We start from the raw sequence: 15113 nt of genomic DNA on the forward strand, positions 1-15113 counted from the left end.
TTCAAGCTGTTTTGCATTGTCACAGAACTTGTACTCATTCCCTGATGTTGCATAAAAATGGGCTAAATGGAAGATGTGCTTGCACATACCAAAATATTCCCAGCTTCTATTTGTACAAACATACAGCAGAGTACAGAAACTACTTGTGTAAACAAATCATAATGTTGATCATGTACTTCATTCTCTCTTAATGGCACTGGTCTCCAACTTGGAGACACTAGTGCTAATCTACCAAGTCATGGACCCAGATGCTATGCATTTTGAGTTGAATTGAGTAGATGCAATTGGATTGATCTATCCAAAAGATCATCAGATTTTCCTTTAGATTCTTCTGCTAATAATGCATTCACTGAATCCACATATACGTTATGTGTAAATTCCCTTTTTAATTGACTTTTTGCAAGGAATATCTTTCTTTGATAGTTTGAAGTGTCCTTCGAAAGTGAGAATTTCCACAATGCATTTCAAACCTTTCAGTAATGGCACTCTGGTATCACCCTTGGCCAGTCGGTCATCAGCGTTGTTGTCATTATCTCATGATGCATTTCCCGTGTAGAGTCTGTACCATGTTGTGGAGGCCACCCGATGCCTCACGGAGATCATCAGCAGGTGCTGCAGTCGACATCATCGGCGTGGCAACCCCAGAGACGGGCAGGCGGCCGCGCCAAGGACCGCATCCAGGAAGAAGAGGGCTGGAGGAGGGAGAGAGGGGGATGCCGAGGCAAAGGCAGAGCTGTCCATGTGGATGAACATGGAGGATCTGGAGAGGCTCAGTGGGCTGTGGCAGAGGACCTTGCAGCATTTGGCAGAGATAGGAGGAGGGGTCGCCATGGCAACCAGAAGGAGTGGAGAGGAGGGGGGCCACAAGAGGGAGAGCGAGGGCCTCATCCAGTCTTGCTTTGAGTGTATCTGTCGCTGCATTGGCGCTGTTCTGTCAGTTGCAGGTATTATCTTTCTGTCTTGCCGTTCTCACAAATTAATTTATTAACCTGTTGAGGACGGGCTGATTTCGCTATAACATGCATTTCCAGAAGACACCTACCCGAGTATACTTGGGTCTTGTCCTCAGCGGGTTAAATGTGTATCATTGGGTCTCTAATATCATTTACAAGTCACTGAATAGATCATTCCTAGGAACTTTATAATTTGAGGTTGCAAATGAATGTATATGAGCATAGGAGATGTGCTGTCTTGATGGCACATTTTGGTTGAAAAACTGCAGGTGAACAGTTCATGTCTCAGTGTAGTAGTCAAGATCATTACTGATTGCTCACATGTACAAACACAACTTATGTTATACCCTCACTGTGCTGTGATGTCAGTGTCCACAATAGTAATGTCATATGTTATAACTGGAAAATTGTGTACATTCACTTCTCTTGTTTGAATGCCAAAACAGAATAAAGCATTATGGTAATTATTTTCTGCGGACTCAAAAATATTCTCATGTCATCAAGACAAGCTATGTGCAGCGTTGATGCACCCTGAATGGCAATTAACATATCTCTGACATGGTTGTGTTTGTTTTTGTTTTTATAGACATAGTGAAGCTTCCAGTCCAGTTCTTGCATGCTACCACGTGGATATTGTGCATTCCATGGCTGCCAGTAAGTCAAGCATAAGATACTTTCAATCTTGTCGGGCTTAAAACTCTCAGTTTGCAGTGCACTCCGGAGGGACATCTTTGCTAGACCAGTGTGCTCTCTACGTTTTGCTGATCATGTATGTATATGTGGTCATATCAATTTCAGAATTGAAACTCTTGCCATAGGAGTACACCCTTGAACTGCAAAGCACGCATATTCAGTTTCAATTTTAATTTCTAAACTTGATTTTACAGTGATTGATCATTGTTACATGAAATAATGCCAGTGACAATTATGTTCAGGAGTCCACCCATTCATCCAGTTAGCTGATTGTCTTCATGCTCTATTATTCCAGATGGATTCTAACTGGATTGACTTAAAGTCATTCGGGAATCTGACTGCCAAGCAGGCGGCAACTCTCAGCAATAAACTGGCTGAAAAGCTGGGTGAGATATTATTTCTATTTTCACTATTCTCACTGCAATCAAATTTTGTACAGTTCCGGCAGTGATGTATAGCAGGTGATAGATGCAATTGTATGACCATTTATTTCAATATATCAATGTTGGAAGTTAAGTCAATGATGGAAGTATAGTTTCAGAGGAACAACTTTTGTGGCTGGTACATATCTTTCAGTATTGAGAAATTTATATGCTAAAAACCAACTGCATTTAGAGATGAATTGTTGCTAATGTTAAAGACAGCTTGTATAGGTTAGTCATCCTCTTTGTAACCACTCTCCCACAGAGATGTTGCGAGTAATGGCAAGTTTATTAGTTCTGGTGACTGTTCATTTGTAGATGCAGCAGCAGCAGTGGAATAAACTTCAAGAATACAGTTTGAAATGGATGTATGTCTCAACTGCATGTCTTGCAAACAATAGGCTAGCCTACTCCTCCTGTAAGGAGCTGCCTGTACTGGCCACTTATAAGCCTCGTCTTAATCTTAGTCACATTCAGAGTAAATGTTTTTCTGTTTGATACAGAGGACTCTTCCAAGCAGCTTTGCCTACAAATCCTGCCTCTGTTGACCAAGGATGTAGCTCCAAAGTGGAGACTGCACATCTTCAAAGATGCTCTGGTAAGATCATTTTATCAACAGAGGAAACAGAAATTTGGACCCCTATTTTCATATTTAAGTTATCACTGCTAGGTCGTCAGAAGACTACAATAGGTTGATACTATTAGCTACCCCCTACTTGTACATAAAATACAGGCAAACATCTACAGTCTGATAAAATATTCCTTGAGGCCGGAGGCTGAATGGAATATGGCTCCAGATCTTTGGTATTCCCTACATTTCATTAGAACAAGGAGGGGGTAGCAATGTTGTCTTTTTAGCACTTGTGCACTAATATCAGCAACAATGTAAACATGAAGTACAATGGGGCAATGACATCACTAAATATGGGAAATATTAAGTGGATGGCCTGTATTTTGTAACCGAGTACACTGGTAATTTAGAATACACGATAGATCAATGAGATTACAGAAATCATGATCACTAACAGAATTCATGATCTCTAAAAGACAAAATTTATTCTCATTGATTTGATGTGAAAGAAAGAAAAAAGTTAGTAAAGATTTATGTACGTACAGGTCAGTTGGAGATTTAACATCACCTCGTGCAACCAATTTTACACATGGTTTCGATGTAAGTCATAGCTGTGTGAAAATGTAAAACTTTATATCTCTACTTCTTTTTCATTTAAGGTATGGCATCATTTAGAGGAACCCTATATAAAGCATTATGCTCTTATTTTGCTGCATTGATGAGAGCCAACTTGAATGTAGATGGGATTTGTTTATTTATTTTTTTTTTTGGTTATATTATATTTCTTCCACTTGACCCTGGACAGACCAGCAGCAAAGCAAACATCCAGACATCTGCCATTAAGGCTCTCCCCCTGTTACTCCTCAACTTGGGACCAAACTACTTCTCCTTCGCACAGGAATATCTCCAGTAAGCATTCACTTGTATTCACTGTATTCCTACGATAACATGTAGGTGCTACGTACATTACCATCTATCAAATCCAGGGCACTGTTTTTGAAAGTTGGTGACCCTGTTGGGCTAGCCCTGTTGGTAGTCGTCAGTCAGTCTTTTACAATTTACAATAAAATCTTTGGTGTTGATTGGCTGAGAAGGTCTGGTCACTGACTGTTACAATGCTGATTGTCAGAAACTGACGACTTGTCAGGGCTGACAACTTTCATGAAATGGTGCCCAGGATGTCATGAAAAATGTCTCTTAGGTTCTTCCAGGGCTTTCTCAGAACACTCCATATCGTGACTATTAAAAAAAAAAGAGAATGGAGGAACGTTAATCGCATAAAAAAATTTACTTCTCAAGAATTGATTTCGATGTAGTTCAGAATCATTTCAATGTGAGTGGACGTATGCTTGTAAAGCACTGTGTACCATCCTATTTCATAGCCCCCTCTGTAGATCGGATTCGGATGAAGTCTGTTGCTGTCTGGCCGAAGTGCTGGGGGAGCTCTGCTGTGTTATGGCAGGAGCGTGTGGCCTTAGGAGGTAATATCCACTCAAAGGTGTAATTTTTTTTTTTTTTTTTTTTTTTTTTTGGGGGGGGGGGTAATCTCTTGTATATCTTAAAGCTAAAGCATTGTTTTCAGAACGACTCAAAATTCATCTGCCACCATTTGGAATTTGCTTGTGATATATTATGAGTTTATATAGAAACCTACCAGACTGTTAGTAATTTGCTGGGATAATGAGTTGTTTTTTAAGTATATTGAGATCAAAGGGTAAAGTATTAAAAATGGCATACTAGACTTTAATTTTTGCAGAGCCCTCCCTCTTCAGTAATAAGTAGATAATAACAACAACAACAGCAACAACAAACAGATCATTTATATAGCGCCCTTACACAGTCAATGACTAATAGAACAGTATTTGATGATTGCTTTATATGCCCTGACAATCACATTTCCCCACAAGATTCACTCATGTGGAGAAGATTGATAGATACTGTTATGGCCCGATTTGTCGATTATTGATAATCAATTATAAAACATTATGTAGTGACCACGAATGGATATGTTCTGAGATTGCAATACTTTTTGTGTATCTTCTTGGCAGATATTTTGCATTTTTATCATTACCCGCAACTAAAATCCTTTTATCACAGCATTATTTCACAGGTTTCTTATGTATATGTGTCCAATATAGAGCAAATATTGCCAATCTCTGCAGGCGTGTTGAGACTAAGTTTTACCTATAACATCTAAAATCATGGTGAATGCATGTTACATACAGTACACTGTGAAGTCGCTGGAGTCAAAGCTAGGCTAATGGCATAATGTGTTGTACAATGTGCAGAGATTTGGATGAGGGAAACAAACCCTTGCATACGGCAGTCAGGCTGGACTGGAAGCAATCGGGTCCTCCTTCTGATGGGGTCTACCACCCTACGCAGCAGGGCATCGTGGATCCATCTGTGGTCTCGCCTTTCATGATCCTGCTGCAGAAAGATGTCCAGACAAGACTAGGTACATGTGTATGTCACAAGGCTGACATTGATGATAATGATGATGATGATGATGGCGATGATGATGATGATGGCGATGATGATGGTGGTGATGATGATGATGATGAAGACGATGATGATGATGATGATGATGATGATGATGATGATGATGATGATGATTTTTATTAGGATGGTAGGTGTGATGGAAATAGCAGGTGCAGTGATAGTAGCAGCTCTGCCCTACATTTAGCAAAAGGAAGCAAATGACTAATCATCCAAATTTAAAATTATTAATTCTAGAATTTAGACACACTGTCTTCTACTTAAATGGTTTCATTTTTTTTTCTTCTAAGTGCTTGTTATGATGAACAATAGCTTGGAAATTTGCTTGAAAGTGATCTTTCTTGCATGCATATCTGCACAAATTTGTCTCAATCATACTTTTCTAAAAACTAAAGCAAGCAAAGCTGTGATTTTTGTTTTACTGTTTAGATCCCTCAAATAGTTTACATTATGTATACATGTATGTGAACATACGAATGATGATCTACTTTTCTGTTCTCTGCCGCTAATGAAAGGGATGCTACACAGCTTGAGGCAGGTGTTGAGTCATCTGGACCTGAAGCACACAAACTCAGCCGTGACAAGCATCTTGAATGCTTACTTGACCCTGGTCGTCGACGACAATCCTCTTGTCCGACAAGTCTTCAGGTAGGAGCACCTATAAACACAGAGCTGACTGGTCTTGCCATGTTTGCAGGAGGCTTCTCGAAGGTTGAACATATGTCCATGTCCTTACGAAAGATTATAGCAGTCTCCCCCGATTTGGTATTATTTTGGCATATTGATATGCATGTTACATTCAAGTATCTTCCTGATTGCTCTGTGAAATTTTCCTGATTTTAATGTGTGAATGGTATGTACATGTATCCCCGACCTACGTAGAATTATTTCTGCAACACCCTTTCTGTAGAACCATGTGCACCTCATTCAGTGTGTGACTGTTTGTGCCAATTGTGCCTGTGATCTGCACAGTTCTATACATTTATGTAGCATATGCACAAAAATAAATGCATTTATCTAGAAACCTGTAACTCTGTAGGTTAAAAAGGTCTGTTGGCTTAGTGAGAGGCTCACCCAATCTTTCAGTGACTGTTGCGTGCACCGAGAATAGGCTTGACTAGTGATGTGCCTTGGTCACTGATTGGCATGCACACTGGATTACTTTCTTTGCTCATCGACACAATGACTAGATGTCTGGAAATGTCAATGAATAGAGATTAACTAATCCTTTTGATCCCTCTTGTGCTACCATGATGATGGCCTTCTTGTTGGACTGAGGCACATTGAGTAGGCTTGCTAATTTTACAACTGCATTTATAAGTCTAGCCTGGATTACCAAAAAGATGCTGATAAAAAAAGTTTGACAAGGTATTATAGGTATTCAAGAAATTATTGTTACTTAAGATATTTATTATTTATATTTTACTATTATTAAGATATTTAAAGAAATTCAGGAACACTCAAAGTGAATATCTGGAGAGACTGCTCTATGTAGGGAAACAGATGGACATCATGTTACCTAATGAAGCACATCTATTCATATTGATGATGTCAATCTGTATTCTATATTCTATTGCAGTCGTAACATCAAGCACCTGGTTGGAAATGGTGACCAGTGTAGTGATTTGAATGTCCAGGCAGTGGTCACTCAGCTAAAGTCAGCCTTTCTGACAGGCAAGTCATCGGGCAACGGACGGCTGCAGGAAACCGTCGTCAGCACTATGGGAGAACTCGGAAAGTAAGTTTGATGTATCAAACCCTTCTCTCGTAAAGGAAAAACATTTGGTTTGCAGTGACATGATTAAACTTATCTTGCAATGTGACATGCTTGTGTCCTTAATGTTTCATAGTTGGCAAGCCATTTTATTTTTAAAAAAGAGCCAGTTTTAGCTTAAAAACAGAAGTGATGTGGTAGTCAGGGTGTTTTTAAGTCATCCAGAAACAATGGTTTCAGATTTTTCCTTTCCATTTCTGTGTGAAAAATCCAGAATACAAGACAGATATCACTTTGTTCACATAGATTACTGACAAGAAGAAATCACTGCTTTATTGGCTTTGTATGTGAACATTTAAAAATGTTACAAAGAGTTGTAACTGTTTCCAGACTTGTATGCAAGAGTAATGCTTGGCTGTTGTTCTGTTAACTACCACTGTTATCATGTTGTGATGACAAGTACCAACTTTTATTTGATTGGTCCAGAGTTGCAGAGGGAGAGCTGTTGATGGTGGTTATTATTAGTCTGCTTGAGAGCCTCCTGTCTCCCATTACCATGGTAACCTCCATTGCCTACATTCAGGTAAGCCGTCTTATACTTATTGCTTGTGTTGCATCTCCCCATTTATATCTTTTTTTTATGCCTCCGCAACGAAGTGGCCGGAGGCATTATGTTTTCGGGTCGTCCGTCCGTCCGTCCGTCCGTCCGTCCCGTTTTGTTTTTGTCGATATCTCAAGAACCGTGTGGTGGTTTTACATCAAACTTGGTATGAGGGTATATCCTTGGGGGATAATACTTTGTGTGGATTTTAGGGTCAAAGGTCAAAGGTCACAGGTTATTTTGTGAAAAAAAAAAATTGAAATTTCATGTTTTTCTCCATATCTCGCAAATGGTTCAAGGTATCTTCATGGAACTTAGTATATGCTTGTACCGATGGGCAGTGATTATCTAGGGAAGTTGGGGGTCATGGGTCAAAGGTCAGGGGGGTCAAAGGTCAAGGTCAACTCCTCAAAATATCACTACTTTCCTTAAAATGCAATATGCCTGAAGGTTTTTTTTTTTTTAACTTGATGTATGGCATGTATTACCCAATATATATTTTTGGGGAAGTTTCTTGCCGAAAGGTCAAAGGTCAAAAGGTAAAAGGTCAAGTGAAAGTGCTAAATTGCACTTTTCCCTCCATATCTAGAAAGTAACTCAAGGTATCATCACGAAACTTACATATTTATGCATGTTCAACCTAACAGTGATTCTCTTTGGAACTGTGAGGTCAAAGGTCAAAGGCCAGGTTTAGATAACGCTATTTTCCCATTTGATACTGAAATTATACTTTTTCTCAATACCTTGAAAATTACTCAATGCATAAACTTATAAAAGGGTCAAAAGTCAAGTAAAAATCATCAGTTCCCCAAATACCTGCACTCTGACATTTTAATCATTCATCCAATTGAACCTAGTTCTAGGAAAGTGAACATTCAGCACATTTGTGTCAAACCTGTCATTTTAATATTTTGCCAATTGTGTGAAACTGTCATCACACATTGTCAAGACATTGTACTATAGACTTATTAGGAGAACCATGCATTATGGCGGAGGCATGTCAGTAGCCGTAGCGATATATCTAGTTTTCTTCTACTTCTTCTTCCTTTTTTCAGACATTACCTTGTGAACTGAGGATGTCTATGGATATGTATTTTTTAAATGTTATTGAGTAGAACAATCTCCTTGAGGTGAACTTAGCATAGTCAAAAACCATTGGGTAAAATTCAGCATATCACAGACTGTTCTTAATATGCTATTGGTGGAAGAATCGTAGAACTGCCCAGTCTCAAAATGTGCAGTATTTGTTGTCTTTTGTAAAGGAGTTTAAAGGTTCTGTTTACTTTTGGGAACAGTGATTTTAAAAAAGTTTAAGATATCACATTTGATGCATACAATGTGTTGGTCTGTTGTATCACAAAACATCCTACTATATAAAATTTTTGCGATAAAGCCTAAAATCTAAGGAGATATCAGTATTTTTCTCATTTAACCAAAGCTGTAGACGGTTTAGTCTGGCAACATTTTTATTATAATTATTGTTCACATTTTGTACATTTAACAATACTTAACATTGATTATATGGATTCAAATTTTTACAGTGCTTGTTTCTACCCTAAACTCAAATTTTGGAACTATCTAAAAGCACTAATGCTGGGTTTCTGTTTCATCTGCAAATGGTAGATTATGCCTTTAATGTGCCTTTAGTCATTTAATGACTGTGTATTGAATTATATTACACATTATGACTTCATTCGTGTCTTACATGTACCAATAGCTTTTAATTTTTAATTTGTCTGGATGCAAAGGACATCCTTACCATTGAATGCCCAGAAAAAGTCATGCAGTGACTGGCTTGACAGCACAGAATTTGAGGAAATAATAACATCAGCTTTGGAAGCAGATGAGTTGATTTCACAGACACGACAGACAACGTCAAATGCACTTCCACCTGATGTTGAGTCGCAAAATATTTGTATTTTCATTATGTGCAGTGTTAAATGAGTGCTATGTATTGATGCCAACTAGAAAAAAAATAAGTAATTATTTGCTGTCCACATGTTGATGCAAAGGTGTCTCTTTCTGACTTCTAGCTCCATGCAATAGCAGAGGCCAAAGGTCAAAACATGGGATCCATCTTGTCCCAGTTCAAGCAGCCGGTGTGCAAGTTCCTGGTGGAGGCCATGCACGAGGCAGTGCGGTCCTCCTGCCAGAGCCAGACCCAGAGCCAGGTAGAGACCCAGAGTACCCAGGACCAGGACCAGGACCGGGACCCGTGCCTAGAGACTATCACTAAGGTGGCCCACGCATTCAAGTTCAAGAACCTGGAGGCTTTCTACACTGTAAGTATGCTCTCCCATGTGGTGTTGCATTACTGTTCCCAAGAATTTCATGTAGGGGGCCATGTGCATTGAAGTGCCATTGTTTTGTTCTTTCTTACATTATGTTTCCTTAGAACGGGAAGGCATTTCACCTTGTAAGTCTGTTCTTTCAGACAAAATCCTTCCTCACTTTAGAACCAGAAAGGCATTGTACAGCAGCTATGCCCTTCTTGCTTTCACAATTTTGAGGCTAAAATCGTTTACAGCGTACAAAGTGTACATTGTCCCAAATGGCAGTGTTAGAACTTTCAATTATGGAAGTATTATTTCACCCTTTTTTTTTCTCTGTTTGTTTGCATCACCACAGCGCACTCTAGAATTTCTTCTTCCCCATATTGTGAGCAAGGCAAGTCCAGAAGCAAGCATTCTACTCAAAGCTATGGCAAAGACACTGAAAATGGTGAGTCCCTACATATTTCATCTAAATGCTGATTTTCATCTATTGCATGGTTTCTGTGTGATGCTATTTGCTGTGCAACAGTATATTCTCTCTTGTTAGTCAGGACTATAGTGCATGGTAACAAATGTTATTTTGTAAGAAATTCCCTTGATATTGTTCTGCCTTTTCCACCACATCAATTATGACATTTGTGATCATATCATGTAAAATGACAAAATCTTGTGGGAGACCATGTTTAATGTGAACACTGAGAGGCAACACAGATATGGATATGTGGGACCAGACAGGATGTGGAAAAGTTAGCAGGTCACTGGAGTTCAATTACTTTTCTCCTGGCTGAGACTTGGCAGTGTACTAGTACTCATTTTTCATTGATGTGTCATACCACAAATTGAAAATTTTCAAAATGCAACGATCTGTTGTTCAGAGCCATCGTGAGATGCTTGTGGAAAACTTCAAGTTCATCTTCTCATATCTGGTGAGAACCCAGGGCAAGACGGAGCTGGAGAAAGCTCTTCACTACATCCAGGTAAGGAATGCCTAGATCTAGAAGGAATCCTCTCTGCTAGACCGACCCCCCCCCCCCCCACCCCGACTTTGTGCTGTAGGAGTAGTCGACAGAAAGTGGTATCGGTGCAAGCAATAATCATGAATCACAAAGATATTTGTATTTTTCTGAACACTATTTGAATTAAAAATGTGATATATCTAAGAAAGTTGAATAGTTCTTTTACATTTAGGGTTTATCCCTACGTTTGTTATAGTTACGAATTCACTAATTAGTTACTTTTGTCTCGTATTGTCTTTGCTATGGATTTAGTAAAGTCCAAAGATTCATGGGAATTGCAATTTTCTTTTCTTTTTCTTTTTTTTAAGGGGGCAGGAGCAAATTTTACTGTGGTACTGTCTCAAAGTGTTCTCTTAAAAAAATCTTCATACTGTTGACTGCCCCTGTCCAGAGTGAGACGGAGATTGAGCTCGGCAGTCTTCTGAGGATGGACTACCAGAGCCTTCACAATGAACTTCTGCTCCATCTCAGCCACAACTTCTCCCAGGTAGGAATGCTGGCATCTGAACCTCACGCTCACACTCCTTACTTCTTTCAAGTGCTCACAAATTGTACAATTATGACCCATTCACACTTAAAATCTAAGTTGTGAGTTTGCATGTTTTTGGCATGTACACATGTTATCATATGATTCTGGTTATATCTTGGTCTTTATTGTTCTTCATATTTTGCTCTCGTGTACAAGGAGTGAAATAAAGTGGTACAGTGTATATGTAGAGTATGGCTACCAGTGGACTTTCATCCAGACACTGCTCAAACTATGTAGAGTAAAATTGTAATGGACTGAAATTTGTAGAATACAAGACCAGGTTTGTCGCTGTCTGTCTCAGTTTGTGTTCATTTTGTTTTGAAGAATAGCAGATATTAGCTTTAGCAATGGTACAGCATGGAGCTTTTCATTGCCTTACAATGTATTTCTGCCTTGGTACAGGTTACAGTATATAGACCTGTAGTACTGAGATGAGAGGGCAGGGCTGTGAGAGTGTTATTGCCTTCTAACCCTTTTTTCACAAATTCTGATTTGATTACATTGAATGAAACTAAGACAACATCCTAAACGCTTTCACATGTTTAGCCTCATGTGTATGTGAATTCAAATGTATATCATTAGGTCATCAAGCTATGTGTAGATTACTTTGATATCTCATATGCACATTGTTTGTTTGTTTTTGTTTTTCTACCAGCTGGAAATACTGTAAAACGAGGAATTTTCGCGTGCATTTTAATTTCGCAAATTTCGCGAGCGCCAAAATTCGCGAAATTAAAATGCACGCGAAAGTTTTTGTCTACACTACATAATAATAATAATAATAATAAATATCATTTATAAAGCGCTTTAATATTACAATGTTTCTAAGCGCTGAAACATTGCATTACGTGCATTGAACGCCAGTGGCAATTTTCGAAAATGTCATGCCACGAAAAAGGCTGTCGGCTCCAATTCGCAAAAATTTCGTGCCGCGAATTTATCATGTTTTACAGTACTTTGCTAGGCTGGTCAACAAAGCCATTAGGGCAAAATTGGGAGTCAACCATTTTCAAATCATGAATAAGACCTCACTATCTGTTTAAAGAAGTAAGAGCATTTGATATCCAAGCCACTACATCTGCACCAATTTTAGAGGGTGTGTGTGTGATGTGAGATATGTTTAATTCCTCCAGGTGTTTAGCGGACTGGCCATGTTGGCTTCCCGCGACGATACATATAAGGGGCCCAGGCCCATCACAAAGCCCGATGACATGGCGGATTTCCTGCAGCCAAGACTACTGGGGATTCTAGCTTTCTTTGACTCACAGCTGCTCAACAGCAGAATACCCATTCAAGATAAGAAACTGGTAAGACAATGTTCTTCAATTTTTGTCAAGTAGCAGTGGATTTTTTGTTCAACTTGAAGAGATATAAAGTTATTTCCTGTGAAAAATGCACAATGTTAGTTGCAGTATGAATACATTTTTATTGTCACAACTTCATAGTCATGTTTTGTATATTCACTTCCGCTAACAGCTCTGATATATTCCATGTTGTTTGTTCATGCTTATCCATCTGTTTATCTACACATCTTTTATGCCAGAATGCATTTATTGTGGAATCTATATATTTCTTTCTCTGTCTATTTCTTTCTCTCTATCCATGCTTATAGAAGGTACAGTTTTTTTTAGAAGGTACAGTTTCTCTGTATATATCTATTCCTATCTAATATATATACTTGCTCTCTGTCTTCTGCACATCTTATATTCTTTGATGTAACTGCATCTATATCTCTCTTCCTGTATTAAAGCTGTGAATTTATATGTGTCCATTTTGACCCAATATAGGGTGCGTTCGAGCACTCTCCTAAAGCGAACTGTACTTTACCAAATTCTGCGCCAGAGGAGTGCTCGAACCGAAAGTGTTTCGTACCGTACTGTACCGAGCCAAAAGTGGACCACTTCCGGATGTGCTCCAAAAGCATACCAAAAGTTTGTATGTGAAGAATGCGCGTAACATGCACATACGTAATACTGCAAAGAGTTCATTTTCTTTGTTCAGGACATCTGTAAGTGGTTTAAGCGCGACAGGTGAATGACCCTTTTGCTACGAAATGTGTGACCTCCTCTAAAAGAAACTCTTGAGGTACAAATTGTACGCTTTTTCAACGGAGCACTAGAAGGCTCCAAATCTGGGGCAGCTCAGTTCACTTTAGAGCGCTCAAACTCACCCAGACTCAGACTCTTATCTGGACCTTGTTAATTAATGTCAGGCCATGGAGAGTCTGGTGTGCATCATGAGACTGATGGGAGCACGTCACATCACCGGACTAAGGGTCAAGGTGATGACCACCCTCAAGATTGGGCTGAGGTACAAGGAGCACGGCTTCCCTGCCCTCTCCTGTAAGGCCTGGGACTGCTTTGTGCACAGGTGGGTGAAATCTGACAAATACAGGTAGATCCTTTTCTTTTCGATCAAGCACTGAATTTGTCATTTATTTTCTGATTCATGTATATACGTGTACGATTGATTGACTCATCTTTTTATATGCCTATGTGTCAATCTATATGTTTGTCTATCCATACGTTTGTTACCTACCCATATTCTATCTTGTTATCTATCTATCTGTCGATCTATCTATCTATTTATCTATCTCTCTTTCTTTCTATCTATCTATCTATCTATCTGCATGTATCTACTATCTTTTTATCTGCTTGTCTATGTGTCTTGTCATCTAGCTATTTATCTATCTATCTATCTATTCATCCATGAATGTTTGTCTGTCTCTGTTTGCCTCTGTTCCTTTTTATTTGTTTTTTCTTTCTCTCTTACTTCCTCTCTCTTTCTTTGTATCTTGCTAACAGCTTATTTACTTGATTTACCTGTATTTTAGTTCGACAAGTACAAGTGCAATCATTCCGTCATCCACTAATCAGGAAAAAAACACTAAAAATGTTCAAGGGTACAAAGAATTATGCCTTCATTCGTAAAAAGTGATCAAGTGGTGAATGACATATTTGTCTTTGATACCTTACATGATTGGCTGATAGTGTGGAAGTTCCTTCACTGGGTCCCATGCTGAGTCAGGTGATCGTCACCCTCCTACCTCTCCTCAACCAGCTTCCTCAACAGACCAGTGCCATCATACAGTTCCTCATCATTGAAAACAAGTCAGAATACATCATTTGAGTATTTCCTACTATCATGATATGCCTACTTATTAAAGGGCTCAACATCAGTGATGACCCTGTGGCCTGGATCTGCTAGAAATTAATGATGGGCCACAAAATTTCCAAAGAAAGGCTACCGTTTGGTGGCCTGATTGGGCAGCTAGAATTCAAAATTAATGTTTATATAATATTATCCTTTTATTTCAGACCACTACATTTTTTTTAGGCCACCAAATTGTCAAATTTATAGATTTTGAGTGGCCTGAACAGGCCCCCAGAGAAAGAAGGTAGTGTCGGGCCCTGCTTATTAGCATCACTGCTTCGTTGTGCACAAATGTGCTTTGGTTAAAAGTGGAAACTGTGCATTTTATTTTGACACTGACCAGTTCAGGGATATTTGCTTAATATAGAATTGCTACTGAAAAATTTCTTTTTAGTACATATTTCAGAATTTTCCAAGAATCATTTGTGTGTTTTAATTTCCATGCTGTTTTAGCAAATCACAAACTTTGTAAAAATGTTCAGTATATAAAATATTCAATGTTTACATTTCTTTTCTTTTTTTTTTAGCTGCAGTTCAATATTTCTGTGGAGTCTGCACCAGAATAGGGAGCATTCGCCCATACCAGAGCAAGAAGGATAATTTCATAGTCATGCAAATGGCAAAACTGCATCGAAAATTTTATCCAATACCTGGAAATATTACAAAACTCAATCTGTATTGTAATTTAA

General features: G+C 38.8%; 1 protein-coding gene across 1 annotated transcript in view; it reads left to right on the forward strand.

Moving 5' to 3' along the window:
- LOC139743200 (serine/threonine-protein kinase ATR-like) overlaps positions 1–15113 on the forward strand; it is a 78526-nt gene that overhangs the window by 33272 nt on the left and 30141 nt on the right. The window contains exons 13-29 of the mRNA XM_071653702.1: positions 557–944; positions 1540–1607; positions 1942–2032; positions 2572–2666; positions 3445–3548; positions 4022–4120; positions 4928–5097; positions 5654–5786; positions 6718–6876; positions 7339–7435; positions 9487–9735; positions 10082–10174; positions 10602–10703; positions 11134–11229; positions 12405–12578; positions 13484–13641; positions 14262–14381. Coding sequence (XP_071509803.1) covers positions 557–944; positions 1540–1607; positions 1942–2032; positions 2572–2666; positions 3445–3548; positions 4022–4120; positions 4928–5097; positions 5654–5786; positions 6718–6876; positions 7339–7435; positions 9487–9735; positions 10082–10174; positions 10602–10703; positions 11134–11229; positions 12405–12578; positions 13484–13641; positions 14262–14381 — 2396 coding nt within the window. The remainder of the gene's footprint in view (positions 1–556; positions 945–1539; positions 1608–1941; positions 2033–2571; positions 2667–3444; positions 3549–4021; positions 4121–4927; positions 5098–5653; positions 5787–6717; positions 6877–7338; positions 7436–9486; positions 9736–10081; positions 10175–10601; positions 10704–11133; positions 11230–12404; positions 12579–13483; positions 13642–14261; positions 14382–15113) is intronic.

Source organism: Diadema antillarum, unplaced genomic scaffold (assembly GCF_040938485.1).
Source record: "Diadema antillarum isolate AM-2024a unplaced genomic scaffold, OU_Dant_1.0 scf00000033, whole genome shotgun sequence".
In the NCBI taxonomy this organism is placed as follows: domain Eukaryota; kingdom Metazoa; phylum Echinodermata; class Echinoidea; order Diadematoida; family Diadematidae; genus Diadema; species Diadema antillarum.